Source organism: Rhinatrema bivittatum, chromosome 3 (genome assembly GCF_901001135.1).
Source record: "Rhinatrema bivittatum chromosome 3, aRhiBiv1.1, whole genome shotgun sequence".
Taxonomy (NCBI): domain Eukaryota; kingdom Metazoa; phylum Chordata; class Amphibia; order Gymnophiona; family Rhinatrematidae; genus Rhinatrema; species Rhinatrema bivittatum.
The window spans coordinates 103,783,111-103,805,291 of record NC_042617.1 but is presented as its reverse complement, the minus strand read 5'-3'; the positions used below and the strand labels follow the sequence as shown (position 1 = coordinate 103,805,291).

General features: G+C 43.9%; 1 protein-coding gene across 1 annotated transcript in view; it reads right to left on the bottom strand.

Annotated features, from left to right (window-relative positions):
• ISM1 (isthmin 1) overlaps positions 1-22,181 on the bottom strand; it is a 199,932-nt gene that overhangs the window by 91,515 nt on the left and 86,236 nt on the right. Inside the window, exon 2 of the mRNA XM_029593554.1 lies at positions 10,791-11,027. Within this exon, the coding sequence (XP_029449414.1) occupies positions 10,791-11,027 (237 nt within the window). The remainder of the gene's footprint in view (positions 1-10,790; positions 11,028-22,181) is intronic.

Genomic DNA, 22,181 nt, shown 5'->3' with positions numbered 1-22,181 from the left:
CTTGAAGTTTAGAACATAGCAAGGAGCTGCAGCAAACCAGGAATCCAGGAAAGGGAAGGAGATCAGGCAAGAATACTGAAGGTAAAAACCAGAGAGGAAGAAGTCTTCTGGATTTAGGTAAAAGGGACAGAGCCAGAGTATGACGACGAGGGTAGGACCAAGTTCTGGCAACTGACTATGGAAAGGCCTGAGTATATTACATTATAAACACGTCTAGGCAGGAAACAAGATGGCCACTGGGGGGGGGGGGGGGGGGAAGCAAGGGGCATAGAGCTAGAAGCATTGGATAGCTAGTCCAAGTAGCTCATAGTGCCACCTGTATGGCTGGAGGTAAAGTTGGCAATGGATCCTCACACAAATGCCGTATTAAAGATCCATCAAGCCCAGCATCCTGTCCAACAGTGGCCAATCCAGATAACACGTACCCAGCAGGATTCCAAAGAATAGATCCAATATTTCTTGCTCATAACCAGGGATAATCAGTGGCTTTTCCTGTCTACATGGCTAAAAATAGTTTATAGACTTCCTATCTAGGAAACTGTCTGAACCCTTTTTAAAACCTGTACGCTAACAGCTTTCACCACTTCCTCTAGCAATAGATTCTAGAATTCAGCTGTGAGCTTAGAGAAAATATATCTTTTCTCCTATTAGTTTAATGAAGTTGAAAAGGGTAAATAAACATGCCCCCATTTACCCATTCCAGCCCACTCATGATTTTATCGACCTCTATCATATCTTCTCTCAGCCATCTTCACCAGGCTAAAGAGCCCTAACCTGCTTAGCCTTTCCCCACAGGAGAGAAGTTCCATCTCCTTTATCATTTTTGGTCACCCTTCTCCGTATCTTTCCTATTTCCACTATATCTTTCTTGAGATCGGGCAATTAGATGTTACAATCTCTCACCCACCAATGCCGACCTGGTGGCCCCTGGCGTCCTGGTCGGGGCTCCCAGCCGCCATCGTCCTCTCCTTCCTCAGCCATTGTCTGGCTCCTAAGCCGCCACCTCTGACCCCGCGGGGGTGAGTGGTCTTCCTCGCTCCGACACGCCACATGCGGTCCCTCCTGGAACACCGTCGCCGCTGCACCAGGCCGCACGGCATCTCTTCAGATTTAAAGGGCCTGCCTTGGGAAATCCGCCCGTGGCCCCTTCTGATGACATATCTAGCTCCTCCTATATAAGGCAGAGCTTGCCTTGGCAACAAGTCCCTTCGGTCTGTTGAGCAGCATTCCTGTTTCCAGGATTCCTGCTCTCTACTTCCTTCTCCTGCCCTGCTCTCTTGGACGGACCTCCTGGCTTCTGACCTCTGGCCTGAACCTTTACTATGAGTGTCGGTGCCTTCCCTGACTTCTGGCCTGTATCTTGACTACAAGCAGCACCTTCTGGCTCCTGACCTCTGACTCGAACCTGGTCTTCGAGTACCATCGTATCTACTGTATCTACTCTCAACCCGGACCCAGCCTGTCTCTCCACTGTACCCACCCATCATGGGATCATCCATACAGAGGCCCACCTAAGACCAGCCGGCCCCAGTACCCAAGGGCTCAACCTGCAGGGAACGCGGGCTGGTATTGGCGAAGCTCCAGCTGGCCTCTGCGTCCCGTCTGGCCTCACCTGCTAACGGGAGGGGCCTCCCTTCAGGCAGAGACAACTCCTCCCTCGGCTCACTCTTCCAACACAAGAAATGCACTTGGTACTTAAGCTGCAGTTGTGTGATGCATTGATACAGAGATATATATGACATGATATCCTCCTATTTTTTATTTTCCATTCCTTTCCTAATAATGCCTAACATTCTATTTGCTTTTTTAACCATTGTTGCACACTGGGCAGAGGATTTCAAAGCATCATCCATGGTTATTCCAAGATTCTTTTCCTGGGTAAGGACACCTGATATAGAATCCAGTATTTTGTACCCATAGTTTGGATTATTTTTCCCAGTATGCATCACTTTGCCCTTGTCCACATTAAATTTTATCTGTCATTTAGATGCTGAATCCCCCAGTCTTGCAAGGTCTCCCTATAATTCGTCACAATTGGCTCGCGACCTAGCAACTTTGAAGAATTTTGTGTCACTCTTCATTCCCTTTTCCAGATCATTTATAAAACATATTAAAAACATAGGTCCCAGTACAGATCCCTGGGGCACGCCGCTATTTAACTTTCTCCACTGAGAGGAATGTTCAGTCCTATTCTCTGTTCCCTATCCTTTAGCCAGTTACCAATTCACAATAAGGTACAGCCTCCTACCCAAACACTTTTTAATTTTGTAATCAGTCTCATGAGGGAGAGACAGAGTTCCACTCAGTGTATCTGCCTCGGGGCTCGGTGGCAGGACTGTGCATTGCTGTGAGGAGGAGCCAGAGTCTGATTCCCAGATTAGGTCTCAGGCTCCCTGGATTGGCTGTGAATACCACAGAGGCAGCATTCACAGCTCCTGGGGTGATAAAGTCCCACTTGTTGCACAAAAAAGTGACTTCTACTGGCCAATGATTGCAGGGTTGTAGAAAGAGCCCTAGTGCATGGCCCCCAGCCAAGGATTGTTGCAATGATTGGACTAAAATAAGTTTGAAAGGGATAGAAAAAAAAAATCTTTGGTTAGTTGCAAATGAAAGCTCATAGTGCCAAATCTCATTCCCAATTCCAACTGAGCTGGAAGCTAAAAGAAGTAGAAAAACTGCCAGGTCCAAAAAACACCAAACAAAACTTCTGGGGAAGATTATATTCATACTTATGACATCTCAGTCACATGATAGTAAATACAACGAAAACAAAGCCATCAAGTTCTTTTAAAACTTAAATTTAAAAAAAAAAAAAAAGCTGCTCCAAACGAGTATATAAAAATGTGTAGTTTCTGTGAAATCCAGTTTGCTCTGTTTTCCCAATAGGTGGTGTATTGATATCAACAAATTTGGATCTTTAGCTCACTTTCAAAATAATGATCAAGGTGGCTTGAAGCAGTTTTAGAATTCTAGCACAAGCTTTATAATCTAAGTAGGTAACTGAATCAATGGGAGATAAAGCACTTAAGGTCTCAAGGGCTATCAGAAATGGTTTCCCTGGTTCTCAACAACAGGCCTACATTTCTTTTCCCTACTGGGAAAAATAGTAATGCACTTCTAGGGCCCGTTGTAGTATTTGTATTGCTGCCTTTTCATAGGCCGGGTTGTTGATATCCGAGTTTTGGAAGTTACCAAAACAGCACTATGGCAGGTTTGGAAACAGGATGCTGGGCTTGATGGACCCTTGGTCTGACCAAGCATGGCAATTTCTTATGTTCTTATGATTATATAGGTTCCAACTGATTTTTTCTTAGGGCTATATATTACTTCACAGCATGTTTGTATCATTGTTAGTGAGGTGACAAAAGAATTTTAAATTTTTTCATGAGAAGTAGTAAGGGGAAACATTCCAGTTCAGGCCATTCAAAGAGTCCAGCCAATCATTTCAGAGACTACCTTCAGCCAACACAGTCTGATTTCTTTTAGTTTATAAATATGCATTTGATCTTTTTTTTGCAGTCTATCTCCCAAAATCACAAATGTCAGTCACCAAACACAGTATTGAGCTGTGTCAGCTCAATACTGTAAAGTGCGGCCGCGTTTACCCTGCTCCTAACTCGCGTTCTACTCACTTTCCGGCCGCGTTAGCACTTCCTGCGATACACTATCCCCTTTAACCTACTCCTATCGCGTCCTAAAATCCCCGGGCAACCCCTTCCGCACGTGGCATGTATATTGCATGTAAACGAGCGAATTAGCTATTCCCTACTATCCAGTAACGCGCGCCCCGACTATCGCTATTGTACCCTGCTGTTTTGCTGCGCGTTTAACCTGCTAACTTACCGCCTACTCCTACCCCTGCGTTAGAGGCAGGGGTAAGGATAGGCGGCAAACTTTCCCCCAGCCCCCGCTCTCCTGCCCTGGCCGCGTCCATGGGTGCCGGTCTCCGGGGCAGCCCCAGTCCTCTCCCCTCCTCCCGAAGCAAAAAAAAAAAAGTGAAAAAAAAATTGCAAGAGAGAGAGGGGAGAGGACGGGCAATCCTACGCTCGGGATTGCCAGTCCTCTCTCCCCTCCTCCCGAGGCAGGCGCGAAAAGCAGCCTTGCTCCGGGAGGAGGGGAGAGAGGACTGGCAGTGTGAAGCGACTTACTTTTTGCAGCCCCCCCTCCGGACATCGGCGAGGACGGGATTGCCAGCTCCCCCCCTCCCCTCCTCCCGAAGCAGGGCGCGAAAAGCAGCCTTGCTCCGGGAGGAGGGGACTGGCAGTATAAAGCGACTTATTTTTTGCAGCCCCCCATCTGGACATCGGCGAAGACGACCGAGGCTCCCCTCTCCTGCCTCCAGCTGCTCAGGAAGATGGACGTCACGTCTTGAGCGGCCATCAGCAGAAAAGGATCGCGGCTCCCCTCCCCTGCCTCCCGGCGAAGATGGACGCCTGCATGGGGGAAAGCGGCCCCTGTGCGTGCAATTGGCCGCTCAAGACGTGACGTCACATGCCGTGACGCACAGGGGCCGCTTTCCCTCATGCAGGCGTCCATCTTCGCCGGGAGCAGCAATCCGTTTCTGCTGATGGCCGTCTCCTCCGGAGGGCTGCAAAAAAAAGTAAGTCGCTTCGTCGCTTTACACTGACAGTCCCCCCTCCCCTCCTCCCGGAGCAAGGCTGCTTTTCGCACCTGCCTCGGGAGGAGGGGAGGGGGGACTGGCAATCCCGAGCGTAGGATTGCCCGTCCTCTCTCCCCTCGCTCTTGCTACTTTTATTTTCGCTTTACACTGCCAGTCCTGTCTCCCCTCCTCCTGGAGCAAGCTTTCGCGCCTTGCCTCGGGAGGAGGGGAGAGGGCTGACAATCACCCGCCCGCCGGCTCCCGCCTCGATGACAGCCCGCCGGATGAACGCGCGCCCGCCGGCTCCCACCGCCGCCGCCTGGATAAACGCACGCCCGCCGGCTCCCGGGAGGGGGGGAATCATCCACTTCCTGGTACCTGTCATTTCAAATTTCAGTTGAAATGACATTTGAAATGACAGGTACCAGCGCACCCAGGATACTGTATAGGCGCTGTATTAAGCGCCTATACAGTAAAATGGGTTGCGCGGGCCTAACCCTTCGCCTAAAGCTTCGCAGACGCGGCTTGCATTTGCAAGCAATTTGAATAGAGTATCGAGCGGTATGTGAGCAGGACTGTGCGTGCGGGGAACGAGGGTGCGCCCGGCACTGCCGCACTCTTTCTAACGCGGCCTTGCTGTATCGACCTGACAGTGACATGGTTTTTGAAACATACTTGTAATATGTGCGTATACATATATATGTAACACAAACACGAGTCTAGTTAGGCAAATGCCTAGTATTTGTTAGATAATTAAGAGATACTGGCCAGTCCTTCCTTGGTATGTTCCCTATTTTTGCAGATGCACCAAGGTTTTCTTTCTCCCCCAGGAAGAATTTAAGAGAACGTGATCAGACAGACACTTCTAGAATGGCTACGGGCAAATGAGGATATTACTGCTTGTGGGACTTGCAATATCTGAATACTATAGTGATGGACACGTTTATCACTAGGCCAGATATCGTCATCAGGTTGAAATACCACAATGATTGTAAAACAACTTTTGTAGACTAATTGAGTGTCCCCTGTGGCCAATATTACATTGGGAAGACCACAAGGATGATCCATACCCATTTAACATAAAAGCTGAGTCAATACTGAGAAAGTTGAGGCACTGATGTTAGCCTTTGCTTAACATTTAATCATGCCTTTACTCAGTTATGGTGACTGATTATTGACCATATTCCTTCAAATTGGTGAAGAAATGATCGGGAACGCATGCTAGCATGGAAGGAATAGGAGCGGATTTTCCAGATTGGCAGTGAATAGAATTTGAATTAACAATTATTTGTACTGCTTCATTTTAACTTGAGCTGTGCGTAATTGGCATTATTTCCTCCTTTGCAAAAGGAAACTTCAATCAGTGGTATATTCAGTAACTGTGTGCAAGATGGCGGTCATTGTTAAGTTGTGAACATTTGCTCTATTGGATGTTACCAATGAAGGACTGCTGTGCTGCGCGTTCTTCAAGGTCCTGATGCAAAAATAAGTTTATCATCTCAAAACATAGTACTATGTCCACTTATTTTATAGTACACTTGTAATTATATAGCTGGCAATTATAAGCATGACTGCACAGTTGTAGAGACATGACTGCATATTAAAAAAAAGAGTTGAACCTGTGATTATAACTTTGCACTAGTGTCTTGATACGAGTTTGATAGCACAAATGAATAAGTATTTAAAATAATGATCCATTATAATTTAAAAAAGGATCACGCTGCTTAATGAGTAGTATCAAAGTTGACGTTAATATCAAGGATAAATTTAAATTATAAGGCAAATCTTTTTTACACTTTTCATTGGTTTACATATATTCTGTATGTATACACACACACATATACACATATGTAAAGGAGTGTATATTAGACCATTCTTAAAAGTCCATGTAGCCTGGTCCACCTTAGGACAGCCCACAAGGGAATCCCTGGGGAGAGGGATACGACAACAGGCATCAGGGAGGATACTGAATCCCACACATAAGGAGAGAGAAGCAGGAGCTTTGCTGAAGCTATTTATCTGAATACTATTGCATTTTTGTTTCCAGCACTGCTGAGGTAAGCAGGCTCTTGTTTGCTTGATTTGCCTGTAAATAATAAAAGTCTGTAAAAGAACACCCGGAGTCCAGGCCACTCTGTCTTCCGGCAAGCTAAAGGCTGCTCATGCAGTGTTATATATGGTGGCAGTGGTGGGATGTTTCTGTTCTAAGCAGTTGCACAGACAGGGATCCACACCAGCAGCAGAAAAGAGGGATTTTTTTTTTCTGGGGCCTGGCTGCAGCAACAGGATTAAGTACAGCAGGCCAAGGAGGTTGCCCTACCAGGACAGAGAGAGATTTAAAGTCAGTCAGAGCTAGTTTTTTGTTTTGTTTTTTTTTAATAGCTATTTTTACTCCGTTGAATAAAAGTAAATAATTGCAACAAGAAAAACCTCAATAGTGCCAAAACTTATTAACTTACATGGAGCGATTAGTTCAGACCCTCACAGAAGGGCAGCAGCAACTCCATTCAAACCCTGTATGAACACTTTAACCAGCAACCAGGGGAGCTGACACAGAGCTTAAGCAATGCAAGCTACCACAAAACTGACAACCCAACTGCCTCCGATCGTGTTAAAAATGAAGACAGGAGAAGACCTGGATGTTTTCTTAAGGAAATTTTAGAGAATCACCCACATAGCTGGCTGGCCAGAAGCCACCTGGACCATCTATCTGGTTAATCTGCTTACAGGCAAAAGCCAAGTGCCAACCCAGATGGAAGAGCCAGCTATTCAGAAGTCAGAACCACCATCCTGGAAAGGTCAGGTTACACTATGACTACATATTATCAACAGTTCCAGCTTAGTAAGCTGCAGCCCAGGGAAGTTCACGGAGTCTTTGCGATTAGATGGAAGTGGCTATAGCCAGGGGTGAAAACAAGCCACAAAATATCCAATCAGGTTCTCCTGGAGCAGTTCCTGGACGAGCTGGACTGACCTATGTGGAGGTGGATATATTACCATAATCAGAGGGATATAAAATTATTATATAACTTCCTTACTCTTTTATTGTTAGCAAAACATATTTATTAACAATAGCCTTTTTAACATATGGATAAATTGCGGACCATATCAGTATCAATATTTAACACAGTATTGATACAGACATGTTTCCTTGTGGAAAGTGTAATATGAGTGGTTCACAATGGCGACATCCAGTGTCTCACTGTCTAATTACTTCACACTCTAATACTAACTGTTGCTCTGCTCAAGTGGTCTATTTAATTCAATGTCCATGTAATTTAGTTTATATTGGATGCACCAGAAGAAGTGTTCGAGTGCGATTAATTGAACACAGAAGCTGCGTGACTACAGCGAAAACATCGGCTCCTATGGTAGCTCATTGGTTAAGCTATAACCATGCATTTCAGGATCTAAGATGGACTATCTTGGAACAAGTACAGTTGCCTCAGAGGTGGGGATATCCAGGCTCTGTTAAATAAACGAGAACATTTTTGGATTTTTCACTTAGACACAATAGGTCAGATTTTCAAAGGGGTACGCGCGTAAGATACATGCATACCCCCCGAAAACCTGGTCCAAACACCCCCTGCGCGCACCGAGCCTATGTTGCATAGGCTTCCGGCATGCGCAAAGCCCCGGGGCTTTCCTGGGGGGGCATGTCGGTGGGCGTGTCGGGGGGCGTGATGTGGCCAGTGCATCATCCGGGGGCAGCGCCGCAGGCATGGTTTCGGCCCAGGGCATTCCGGGGGTGTGGCCGCGGCCTCTGGACCAGCCCCCGGACCGGAACATGGCACGCGGCAGCTAGCCCAGCGCACGCAAAGTTATGCCTGCCTCGAGCAGGCATAACTTTTGCAACAGAGGTGGGGGGGTGGGTTAGGTAGGGGAAGGTGGAAGGAAAGTTCCCTCCAAGGCCGCTCCAATTTCGGAGTGGCCTCGGAGGGAACGGAGGCAGGCTGCGTGGCTCGGTGTGCGCCAACCCCGGATTTTAATGGATACGCGCGTATCTATCGAAATTCTGCGTACTCTTGTTTGCGCCTGGCGCGCGAACAAAAGTACGCGTGTGTGCAAGTTTATGAAATCTACCCCAATGTCTCCACAGGGTCTCAATGAGACAATTGGTATTCATTGGCATAGTAATTTGATTGTTTGAGGTTTAGACGTCAATTTCCGGATGGCTTATAAACCCTTCTGTTTCACCATGTTTTTTAAGAGATCTTTAAGATGCTAAGAGGATTGATGTGGGTACAACATTATCTATGAAGAGGATGTATTTAGGATGAGCGTCATTGTCTTCTATAAACTTTCTGTGAGCAATACTTGAAAGTTTAAGCTCCCTGAAGCAGATATCCTTCGAAACATGAATTCATGTCGGGGTTTGGTTGTCAAGCAACTTGAAAGCTAAGTACTTTTTAGTCTTGATTTGCTCATTTATGATCGATGTTGATTATGGGAATTCTCTGACATTGAAACAAAACCAGTTTGATCGTTTTTAAGAGTTTTTGGTTGTCTTTAATAAATAAATTAAAGTGGTCTCAAGCTTATGCTCAGCTCTTTTGCTATGAGCTGTTTTAGCGTTGGTCCTACATACTTATAAAAAGTTAGAAAATATTTGTTTATGAAAATATTTATGAAAATGTTTTTGAAATACATGACCAGTTAACCATTGTTGATATTTTTTGGGAAACTACCTTTACCATAGAAGTATTTCTTGCAATTTCAAGGTGTTAATGGTATTGTAGAAGGAGATCCTCTCATATTTTGTCCATAAAAGGTCAGCCAGAAATATAATAAAGGGTGATCAGAAAAGCATGGTTTCAAAGCAGTGCTTGGAATTGAGAGCTGGTATAACATTGTTTTACCCAATGTGTCAAAGAGCACCTTCATAAGTAAAGACCAACTGATGGAGCCTAAAACAGCAACATGTCAAAACAAAGGAAAGCTTTTGCATGGTCTGCCATATCTTCTGTCATATGTCAAGAACGACTCCGGAACAGAGACTGTAGGCAGAGTTATTCATTACTAAGGTGCACCCACCCCATTTCTTCTGTACTAGCTTTTTTTATTTTGCGCGCTATTTAACAAAAACAACAAACCCTAGTTTAAATTCAGTTTTTCCTGAAATGTAGTACCTATCAAAAGTGCCAGACTGACAGCGTTGTAAACCAAAACCTTAACACTTTAGTTGCATAGCAAATACTGTAATGACAATGGTAGTGCAAGTTTCTCCCAATTCCCCTGTCAATTTGCCTCAATCCTATTTTAGAAAGATTCTCTGCAGTGTGTGAAAGAATACCATTTTATATTTCCTTTAAGGTCTGAATTCTGTTGCATCTGGAAACTATAGTTCCATTTAATATGGACCACCGATAGGGCCGGTGCAAGGGTATTAAGTGCCCTAGGCGAACCTTCCGCCTTGTGCCCGCCCACCTTCCCAGGCCTCGGTTCTGGCCCAGATCTCATTCACTCAGACAGGCCTCTTCTCTCTCTCTCACACACACACACACACACACACACACACACACACACACATTTCTTATCTCATTCACAAACGCACCCTTACACTGGCTCTCTCCCCCTCTCTAAAACCATTCCTCTCTCACACACACACACACACACACACACACACACACACACACACAGGTGCTGCCACTCAAGGCCCACCGAGGCTCTGCTTCTCTAGGCTGCGAGCAGGATGAGCACTGCTCACGGCCCACCGTGTGTCTGCCTTTCTCGGCCGCGAGCAGGATGGGTGCTGCTCACGACACGCTGAGTTTCTACTCCTCTAGGCCACGAGCAGGGCAGACTCCGCTTGCGGCCCATTATGACAGCTCTTTGCTTCCCCTTAATGGCTGACATCCTAGGTGACTGCCTAGTTCGCCTATTGGAACACGCCGGCCCTGACCACCAAATATCTGCCAGATCAGAGAATCTTTGACCATTCACAAGTGCAATGGCTTTGCATCTGTCTCTTTCACTGGCAGAATATCACAGGGAGTCATCATTCACAATGAGAGATAAAAAGCATTTTCTAATACTACCTCATCTTTCAAAAGGTAAACTGTAAATAATCATGCCAGCTAAAGAGAAGCTATTAGTACAAGTTTGTACTTGGAATTACTTAGCACAGAATTTATAGATGGATACTGGTTCCTGGGGAAGGATTTTTGGAAAAAGGCAGAAGTAAAATTACCTGGATGTTTGGATTTTGCCCATTAATATCTGCTTTAGAGAGATCAGGAAAGTTTGGAAGATCCAAAAGGAAAGATCCAGGCCCATCTCTTTGTAATGATGTATGTCCATTCTCTTGTCGAAAACGCTGTTTAGGAAATGGTCTGTGTTCAGCCTGGTGGTCAGAAAATGTCCTTCTGTCTTCTGGGTTTAATGTTAAGCTGGCTCCAGAGGATAAAACATCCACATTTAGATTGCTCTGCAAAATGAAAAAACAAACAATGAATTAGCTATTACATAGAGATGTCAAAGTACAGATTTTCCATATTTTTTTTTTGAGTGGTGGGGTGGCTGGCAATTTTCATCTTTTCCTTTGGATTTACAGCTCAACTGGAACCAGGGCTGGAATCCAGCATCATGAACCTTTAAGTCACTGCCGTGACAGTCTGCAGCTAAGGGTCACCAACAAAGATCCTTTCAGGACCCTAGAATCAATGGCCCTAAATCCAACCACTTGGTGTTACTACTATACTATTACTAGGACTCCCTCCCCACAGAGGCTGTGCATGCTAACTCTGCAACACTCCCAGGTCCAGGCTGGTCCTTCTGTAGTCAATAAATGCTGAATTGAGGACTATGGTAGGTTAAGCTTAAGGAAAACTAAAAGGCCATTATGCTCAACCTAGTGGGGATTCAACAGAACATGAAAACAAGCAATTTGAGGCCAATTTATCAAAGGTTTTTCTCCACTGGTACAAAACAGGAGGAGAGAGCCAATTTTATCTCTGAAGTTGAAAAATTACAGTTAGAATTATAAAGTCACCATTTTGCCCTTCTGAAATATGTCCAAAGATATAGCCATTCCACAATTTTGTCACTAAACAGAAAACAACTTATCCTTCCTCTAGAGATGATAAGACCTTTATTTTGGAGGTCTCAGAGGGTATCCTATTTATCTTGTTAGTTACTCTGGGAATACAAGAGTATCCCTTTAAGAACTTTGTATGGCCTTCTTTGTAATTGGTAAAAGTAATCATATCCCACCTCAACTCTTCTCTAAGGAAAAGCAGCCCAAACAAACCTTTTCTCATAGGGCAATGCTGTCATCTTTAAAGGAGTTGCTATTTTCTGCACAATTATTTATGTCACTTCATATCCTTCCAGAAGTGTAGGGCCCTAAACTATTTCATACTTCAGATGTGATTTTAACAAGGGCTCTACACAATATCCTTTATTCACCAGTATTAGCATATTGGTGAGGCAACAAAAGGGCATGACGGAGCAGTAACACAACTGAGTGGGTGGAAGGTAGCAGCTGGCGGGGTTGTGTCGCGCGCCTTGCAAAACATCACCTGGTAGCTACCATGCTTAAGTCCAAGCCCAGCCCTGACTCAGCAGTAGCAGGCTCTGGCTCCCTGACAGATGTGAGGCAGTGGCTGGGGCCAGCGGCAGGGGAGAGATGGGGGATGCAGCTGGTATGAATTGGCAGCAGCAGCCAGGCCACAAGCCACAGGAAGTGGAGAGCAGTGGGACAGTGGAGGCCCAGCCACTGCTCTGCTCCCTCGTGTCCTCCTGCAGCAACATGGAGAGAAGAAAGGGCCCCCATCTGCCCCAACACCGAGAGCAGAGAGTCACCCCACCAAGAGGATCCTGCATCTGCTGTGAGGTGAGGGCAACCTTGGGAGAAAGCCACTGTAAGCAGAGCTACCTGGATGTGTCCGCTGGCTCCCAACCCTACATATATCCTCTGGTCTAATCACTGGAGGGTGCATGGAGAGGCTCTTGGGAGTTGTATTCTTCCCTGCTTGGCTCACTCCGTGGTAGCTACGCCACAGACTAGCAGTGTGGGTCTTTACTTGATAAATAATTCAGATACTTAGTAAATTCTTTATTTATACATATTTTCAATAGTGTTTAAAAACAATGTGAACATGTTTTCCAATTAAAATAGTCTTTTGTATAGTCAGATATGAGTCTTTATGCTAAAGTATGCAAATTTGCCACATAATTAACACACAATTATTATTTTTTTAAATTGTGCCACAGAGTTTGCTAACTCTTGCCGAAGAAGCTTGAAAAATCTGTAGCAGGAACCTGGGAACTCTGACTGTAATTTGCAAGCTCTTTTGCTGACTGGTAGCAGAACCTACCACTATCTATCCACAACACTCACTATCTATCCACCTAACACTCACACAATATTTAAAAAAACAATTAAAAAATACATTTAAGAATTTTTTAGGTTTTGGAACACGTAGGTGTGTTTTAATAAAATTTATTAAAGAAAAGCTTTTTCAAAAACATTTAAAGAGATTTCTCAATTTAAGACAACAATATTGGAGTTGTGTGGGTTGTTTGATTAATGAGACTGGTAGCAGAAAGCATGTGCCCATCCTATGGACAGTTCACTAAGCAATGCAGTAATCTCCAAGGCCGAACTATGACCACATCAGCAGCATCCCTTTAGTGCAAGAATGTTAAAATTAGCCATACCCATGTATTATGAGCAACTTGCTTATGCAAATTGGTGGTCAATATGCAGCAGCATTTAGCTGAATAACTCAGAAGTCAGCTAGCTAAATAAATATTTGGGCACTTACCTGGCTCAATTCCAGCCAGATAAATTGTAATTCGGCTAGAATTTAGTCAAATAAGCCAGGGCGTTCCAGGGGCATAACTGGGAAGAGCTGAATACATAGGCTAAGTTAATCAGATACGTTTATCCAGCTAATAGGGTCATTTATCAAAATGCTATAAGGCGTTTTCGCATGTGAAAACGCCTTTTTCAGTAGTGTAGGGACACTAATACCTAAGCCTAACCTCGAGTTACTAGGTGTGCCTCCCATAGAGATATAAATACCTATCTAGTGTTGGGGCATTATGGCTAGGCTCTCACTCTCATTCCCCCAGTGGTTGTATGTAGGAAATGCCACACTTCTGGCACTTATCTCAAAGTGTGAAAAAGTTATCACAATTTGCAGTAACTTAGCTCTTCACATAGGTATTAGCACAAATTGCAATAAACTGCCTATTACCATAAAACACATCCCTTTTTCTATCGCATGCGGTATTTAGTGCATTTTGATAAATCCAGGCCTAAATGAGCTGCATAGTGGCTGAATATGGACCTCAAGTTTTTATGCAGACAGGGTATTAACATGATATTTATTGATGCCATATTAAATAATGCAGACAACTAAAGGTTGTTAGCTGGGTAAGTGCATTTTCTCATACTCCTGCATCATTTTCTGGACACAGAAACACCAACACAAAGGCAATATATATCTTCAATATGTTTGAATGCCACAGGTATATATCTTCTAGCTCCTGGAGAAGGAAGATGCAAAAACCAGCAGCAGGAGCCCTTACCCACTGAGTACCTGTGATTACATGGACCTTACCAGCACATGTCTACAAAATAACACAAAACTTTTCATTAAATCACAATGAAAAGAAGGCAGAAGCAAAGTAATGACACTGACTCATCTGGGATACATTATGCTCACGGAATCTCCTTGCTGTATATATCTTGCAAGAAGTTGCAAACAAAACTCATTTGGCTACATAGAACAGCTAACATGGCTCAGATGTCACATTTTTTGGTTCTGGGAGGGGCCCTAAGATATTTCCTGCCCCATGCAGCCTCAGTGCACTCACCAGATGTTCCTACCCCACCCTACCATATGACAGACTGGTTTTACCCACGGTGGCACTTGCTGCCATGGGGGGAGACTGTGAGGACGCTCTCCCTCTCTGTCTGTTCCTTCTGCCCAGCCGTATTCCCCCTCCCTAGTCTCTTAGCAAGACACTTCTTGGCCCACCTATTGCTTTTGGTTCTTCCACTCTCTTCTCACCCCCTTCTGCCCACGGGCCTTCTTCCATCACACAAATGCCTTGCCTAGCTCAATTTGTTTGTCCAGCTATTGGCAGCCACTCTCCTCATAGCACTGAGAAAGAAAAGGATGTAGAAAGGGGACTTTCATACGACACATGGCGTGGAACCAAAAGCAGGGCACAGGAAACGCAAGTGCTGCTGTGATTTAATGCAAGACCTGTGTTAGAGAACATGGATATTAGTCCGTTCAGCAGTTCTCAACCAGGGTGTTGGGACATACTGGTGTGTCACCAAAATTTGACAAAAAGACAGCAAGCCTATGCTTTCTATAACAGCCACGTATGCCTGTTAGCTGAGGAGAGTGCTGAGCAGGAAGCCGGGTATATGAAACACCCTTCACTACTCCCTCTTGTTTTTTTCTCCCACCCCAAGCTGGAAATTTGGTTATGCTGAATCCCCTTCTCATTCCTCTGCTGCCAATAAGATTACTGTCGCCACCACTGCCTCCCGCTCTCTCTCATGTTTGTGATCACCACTGCCACCAGCCTAGCTTAGAAACATGGGGTCCTTCTCCCTGCCTTGTGGCCGCAATCACCACCATTGCTAGCTGCAAAGGAGAAGATGACTCAAGAGACCCCCTTTATTTTCCTCCTCCTGATGGCTCCAATTGTCATATGGAGGGGCAAGTTTTTAAAAAGGGGGATTTGGTGGGTTAATGAAAGGGGAACGAGAATGGGGGTGAGTCTGGAGGGCATGAGAGTAAGAGGATGAGCCTTGTGTAGTGGTGCTGCTATTGGGGAGGGGAAGGGTGAGAGCTAGGAGTGGCAAGTGTGTCACCCCCCTAAAAAAATGGCTTGCAGGACTGAGATTAGGTGGAGACTTGGGGATTAGGGAGAGAGTAGGTACTAAGTGTTTGGGTGGGTGGTATGTATAATGGGCTGGGGTGTATGACAGGGTATAGAAAAGTGGGATGGGATGGTGTGAAACTCTGAAGGACCTGGAGGGGCTGGGAAGGTTGGTGAGAGGGTGAAAAGCAGGGGAGCTGGGGAGTAGGGAAAAGGTTTAAAAGAGAGGATAAATAGCTGGAGGCCAGGAAGTGGATAAATGACAGAAGGAGCTGGAGCTGGTGAGAAGATGAGAGGCAGAGGAAGGAGAAACAGTGCGAAAACAAGCTGGGGAAGAGGTGAAAGAGGGAGAATGGGTGTTGGAGAAGGGATAGTGGAGGGAAAGGGGTAAGAGAAAGAAGAAAGATGCTGAATGCAAGTGACAACAAAGGAGATGTGATTAGTGAGGAAAGTCAGAGGAAGGGAGATAAGGAGGTGGGTACAGAGGGTGGATATGGAGAACTAGGGAGTGGGTGAAAGAGAGGGGGACTAGAAGACCAGCAAATCAATGAGAGATGAGGGAACAGGATGACTGGGAGGAGCGAGTAGGTGAAAGGAAGTTTGAAGAGGGTGGGAGAAGGAAAAGTGAAATCTAGCTATGAATGGATAGAGAAGCAGAGAAGAGAGAAATTGAGAAAAAAAATCCAAAAGGCCAATGTCAGAGATTTGCAGGGAAGGAATGGAGAAACTATGGATTTAGATTAATTATTTACCTTTTCAAATCCAAGCTCGAGGAAGATATAACCAGGTACAGGAGATATTTCCCTGCCTCAGATGGCTTCAAATTTAAGTTTGAGCATGAAGCAATGGAGGGTTAAGTGACGTTCCCCAAATCACAAGCAGCACGAGTGAGAGAACTGGGATTTGCGCCCTGGTTTATAGCCCACTGCTCTACGCTACTCCTCCACTCTAAGAAAAGGACTTAGGAGAAGACGGAAGGGGAAATGCGGGAACCGGTTAAAAAAATAAAATGCCCAATAACAAAATGTCATCACTGGGAACTGGTATTTCTTATATCTTTCTATGTAGCTTTCGAGTGTCTTTTTTTTTTTGCAGGTTTTTGTGTTATTTTTGTGGGAGAGGATTCTGAGTTACTGAAACAGAGACGATACCAGAATTTTTGTGTGTGGTGAGTTAAAAAGGGAAACATCCTAATTCTGCTCTGTATAAACTCCAGAATAGGTCAAAATATTTTGATTTGACAGCGAGATGCATGAGAATTTGCCTACCCTTCAACTGCATATCGAGAAAATGGGGGGAGTAACAGATCAGTCCATTTCTCATTGATGAAGTAAGCAAAGATTGTATTTTTTCATAAGTTTTTATTTAATAGCTAATTTCAATAACTGCTTGTAAAGAATACATTTTAAATATATATTATCTTTTAGTGCCATTTTTCATAGTAAAATAATAGGATGGGGTTCTTTATTGGTTCAGCTGTGGTGTGTAATGTGTGCAATGCACTTGAGTATCGTCTGTCAGGTGCGTCCCAGTGGAAAAAAGGTTGATAAGCACTGCCCCAGTAAATACAGAATTTTAGTAAATCTCATGTTAAAATGTGTGTTGCGCACACATAGAGTCACGTTAAAAACTGCTCAATGCACTTTCTAAAACCGCTTTAGTGAATCAGCCCCCTCAGTTTGTATCATGCATACTTATTCTTAAGGCTTAAGCGTTTCACCATGCACTTGTCTACACTGAACTGCAACTGTTAGGGATGTAATTTTAGGATATAAAAATTAGAAAAAATATACTCAATTTTATCAAATAATATATATCCATGACATTTCAGAATCTACATTTTTTTTTAAGTTTTTACCATGATTAATGCACAATTTTCCCCAAAGCTCTTGAGTAAAACCTAGAATCCTGATATCTGAACATTAATAGGCCCATCCCTTACTGATTCCTTTTAAAGTAGTTTTATATATTTTAATTAAAACAGTTTTTCTAGTCGTAGCCCATGGAAAATTGAAACATTTAAGCAGGTCTACTAGTAATAGAACAATGGTTTATTGTCAACCAAACAGACAATCAATATATTGCCAGCTACCCCCTACACTCACTCATTCACTCTCTCTCAGGTTTGTGACTCCCAATCAGCTGCAATGAGCCAACAGCTCTGGATGTGAATCATAAACGGTTACTAAAAATCACCGGGAGCCTCCATTGAAAATTAGAAATAGAAGAGAAAGCTCATCCCAAGAAACCTCTGTCCAGTGCAAAGGACATACAACTCAGCACTACCACTTTATTTTGCTTCAGAATTCATTTCTAAGTACAGGAGTTTTCAGAATTTAAACAAATTTTGCAAATGAAGCAGGCAATGCTTCTCCACAACTCCCCCCCCCCTCCTCTCTTCACCCATTTTCTTGGTCTTCATTTGAACCCTCACTCCCTTTGGGATATCATTTTCTTGTTTTCCTAATGATGGGTTTGAATTTCACCAAGTTTTGGGTCAGTGGTTCATGCTTTTGTTATTGCTAAGCATGTTTTCAGATTCTGTAGTGTACATTACAGCATCCTGCTTTCTATGCAGTGGCACTGCCTTCTATGCCGCCATTGCCTTCGTTTCTCAGAGGAATATAGCTTGAATAGGATGGCGTCACTGCCTGCAGTCTGTCTTTGGTTAGGAAAAGGTTTTGGACTTAAATAATCAAATATCTGACTTTTTATAAATTGTGACAACAAGGCACTGGCACAAGACCTAGATTTATTCCTCCCTTTTTCATACATCTCTCTCTCCTTCTCCACTGTGCTTCTCTCATCTCCAACTTTCTCTCACTTCCCTAGTTCTTTCCTCTCATTTTGTCCCTTCCCTCAGTTATTCTTTTCTCCATCCTCTTCCAATGTCATATCTCTCTCTATTCCTTCCCATAGTCTTTTCTTTCCCCCAATTGTTGTATCATACTCTCTCTTCTTCTCTCTCCTTTTCCTTGTTTCCACTTTAGTGTTTCTATTCATCTTCTTCCTCCACTTCCCAGAGATGTGCTCAGATTTGGAAAATGAGCATGTACATCTTTGGGGAAGAGAAGAAACCATGTTTTAGTAATTACATGTGGGTTTGGGTAGGGGCTGGAGATGTATGCCTGTATGTAGGTGAGTGGAAGTATATGGGGTGTTTGGGTCCATGTGTATGTACGGCGGCATGGTTGTGTGTGTGTGTGTGGAATATGCGACTTTGGATGTGTGTGGGAGGTAACTTTGAAGGCAGATTTTGCTGCCATCCTTCACCAGTTGCTTCAGTTATTTACCCTCTCTGTCTGCCTTTGTTGCTCTGTGACAAAGTGCTGGAAAGGTAGGGTGGGAGTTTGGAATGGCATGCTGCTGAACAGTTCTAAAAGCTCCTAACAGTTTCCCATATAAAGCAAAAGATTTTTGTTTCCCATAGAAAGGAATTTAATAGGAATTTCATAGAGTTTTTATCTTGATAATTTTTTTAGCTCAATCTTTCCTAATGCTTATGTGATTCTTGTATCCATCTCCAGTCTTTTTTGTTGACTTTCACTGGGTTGAAAATGTCATGTACATCCAGCCTCTCCAGCAATCATCCAGCCTCACAAGCTTTCATCCAGCCTCACAAGCAATCATCCAGCCTCTCCAGCAATCATCCAGCCTCTCCAGCAATCATCCAGCCTCACAAGCATTCATCCAGCCTCTCCAGCAATCATCCAGCCTCACAAGCTTTCATCCAACCTCTCCAGCAATCATCCAACCTCTCCAGCAATCATCCAACCTCTCCAGCAATCATCCAACCTCTCCAGCAATCATCCAGCCTCACAAGCATTCATCCAGCCTCACCAGCATTCATCCAGCCTCACAAGCATTCATCCAGCCTTGACAGCACTCAACTAGTCTCGACAGCTCTCATCCAGATTGTCCAATACTTAATGCACCATTTGCAATATTACACCACTGTTCCCAAACAATTGAGCCACAGTAATGCACATCTGCACTATACCTAAAATCTGGCACAATATCAGAAAGCACACAAAACCTGCAATTCATCACATCGCACGACAACAAAGACTACTACCAATAATGATCTCACCGATAACACAATTCCTAGGACTCTCTCTATTTACCTTAACACTATTCAACGCTCAGTCTCTCTCCAAAAAAATGGACATCCTCAGTAACTACCTCATAGAAGTCAGCCCAGATATCTGTGCAATTACAGAGACATGGCTAAAACACACAGATACTGTACTCATAAATCAACTGCCCATACAATCTTACGACTTATTCTCTGTCCCAAGACCCAAAAAAAAGAGGTGGAGGTCTCCTTCTTGCAGCAAAAAAAGGACTTAATATTACCTTACAACTTACCAACTCCTCCAACAAACTAGAATTCTCCCTCTTTAAATCCAATCAAATCCAAATAGCTTTAGTCTACGCACCACCAGGAACCTTAGAATTAGACCCCTCTCTACTGATAGAACTTACAGCCAAACACATAAACGCCGACAAACCTGCTATAATCCTCGGAGACTTTAATTTACACGTAGATGCTTCTCCACAATCCATCAACTGCCAAACACTTCTTTCCTCTCTCAACCATTTGGGCTTTACTCAAATTATCAACAGTTCTACCCACAAGGCAGGCCACACTCTGGACCTCATCTTTATTAACGAACCCTTTAACATTCATACCAACCCCACTTGCACACCAGTTCCATGGTCAGACCACAGAGTTATCCACACAACCCTCAGGATCAACAACCCACCACCTCAAACCACTAACAAATCCACCATTCACTTCAGGAAACCATGCTCTCCAGAGATACTCAGTGAAAAGATGTCTGAAGCATTAAAGCAACTAGACGTCACAGACGCAACAACTGCAACTACCTCTTGGATCAATATTAACAATAAAATTGCAGATCAAATCTGCCCAACTACAACCAAAACCATACAACCTACAGTAGACAATAGGAAACCTTGGTTTACACCCGAACTTAAATCCCTTAAACAATCTCTTAGAAAAAAAGAACAAAGCTGGAGAAAAAACCCAACCACTTCAACACATGCCATCTACAAATCCCTCCTCAACACCTACAGGAATACTATCCTTAGAACAAAGAGAGAATTCTACGGAAAAAAAATACACCACTTCACATTCGACTCAAAGGCTCTCTTCTCTTACATCTCCTCTTTAACCAAACCATCTCCTCCTACTATCCCAGACCACCAAGCTCTCAACAAAGCAAACGAACTAGCCAACTACTTCAAAACAAAAATCACCAACCTTACCCAAACAATCACATCCAACAGCCTTACCCTAACACACCATCTCACATCCTTGCCGCAACTAAACACAAGCCTGGATTCATTCGAGCTCACTTCTTCACTGGAGATTGAAAACACACTCAAAAAATTCAAACCTTCCTCCCACCCATCAGACCCAATACCAACAAATCTCCTCATCGCCATTCCAAACACCATCTCAAAACCAATTGCAGAAATTATCAACACATCCCTTTCTCAAGGTTCAGTTCCTAATCAGCTAAAATTGGCAATACTGAAACCATTACTAAAGAAACCAAACGCTTGCCCATCAGACCCAGCTAACTTTAGACCTATCGCAAACTTACCACTCATCGCCAAACTAATGGAAAAAATTGTCAACAAGCAACTGTCAGATTATTTGGAAGATTATAACATTCTATCCCCAGCTCAATATGGATTCAGAAAACGCCTAAACACCGAATCTCTCTTACTATCTCTCACTGACACAATCCTCCTTAATCTAGAGAAAAAACAATCTTACCTGCTTATTCTTCTGGATCATTCCGCTGCATTCGATACGGTAAAACACTCTACGCTAATAGACCAACTAGCCAACATAGGGATCAAAGGCACAGCCCTCAGATGGTTCCACTCCTTCTTAAGCAACAGATTCTACAAAGTAAGGATAAACAACAAAGAATCGCATCCAATCCTTACTGAGCAAGGAGTCCCGCAAGGATCCTCACTTTCACCCACTCTCTTCAATATCTACCTCCTCCCTCTCTGCCATCTACTCTCAAACCTTAAGCTTACCCATTACCTCTATGCAGACGACATACAAATCCTACTTCCGATTACAGAATCCCTTCAAAAAACCATCACATACTGGAACGAATGCCTACAGCCCATCAAAAACCTTCTCTCAAGCCTCAACCTAGTACTGAATGCTAATAAAACCGAAATGCTCATTGTTTCCCAGGATCCGCTCACAATCTCTTCCAGCCTCTCTCTACCAAACGCAAACAACACGTTCTCATCTGACGTCAGAGACCTTGGAGCTTGGCTTGATAATCATCTAAACCTAAAAAAGTTCGTAAACAATACCACAAAGGACTGCTTTTACAAACTGCAAGTCCTCAAAAAACTTAAACCCCTCCTTTTCTTCTCCGACTTCAGGCTAGTACTACAATCCATCATTCTTTCTAAGCTTGACTATTGCAACTCCCTGCTACTAGGTATACCCGCCAACCCCATCAAACCATTACAGATGGTTCAGAATTCAGCTGCTAGAATTCTAACCAGCACCAACAAAAAAGATCATATCACCCCAATCCTTCAGAACTTACATTGGCTTCCCATTAAACAAAGGATACTCTATAAGGCACTCACTATCATCCACAAAGCGACAAACAAACTAGCTCCCATCACATTAAGCTCTCAACTCCAACTGCACACTTCTTCCAGA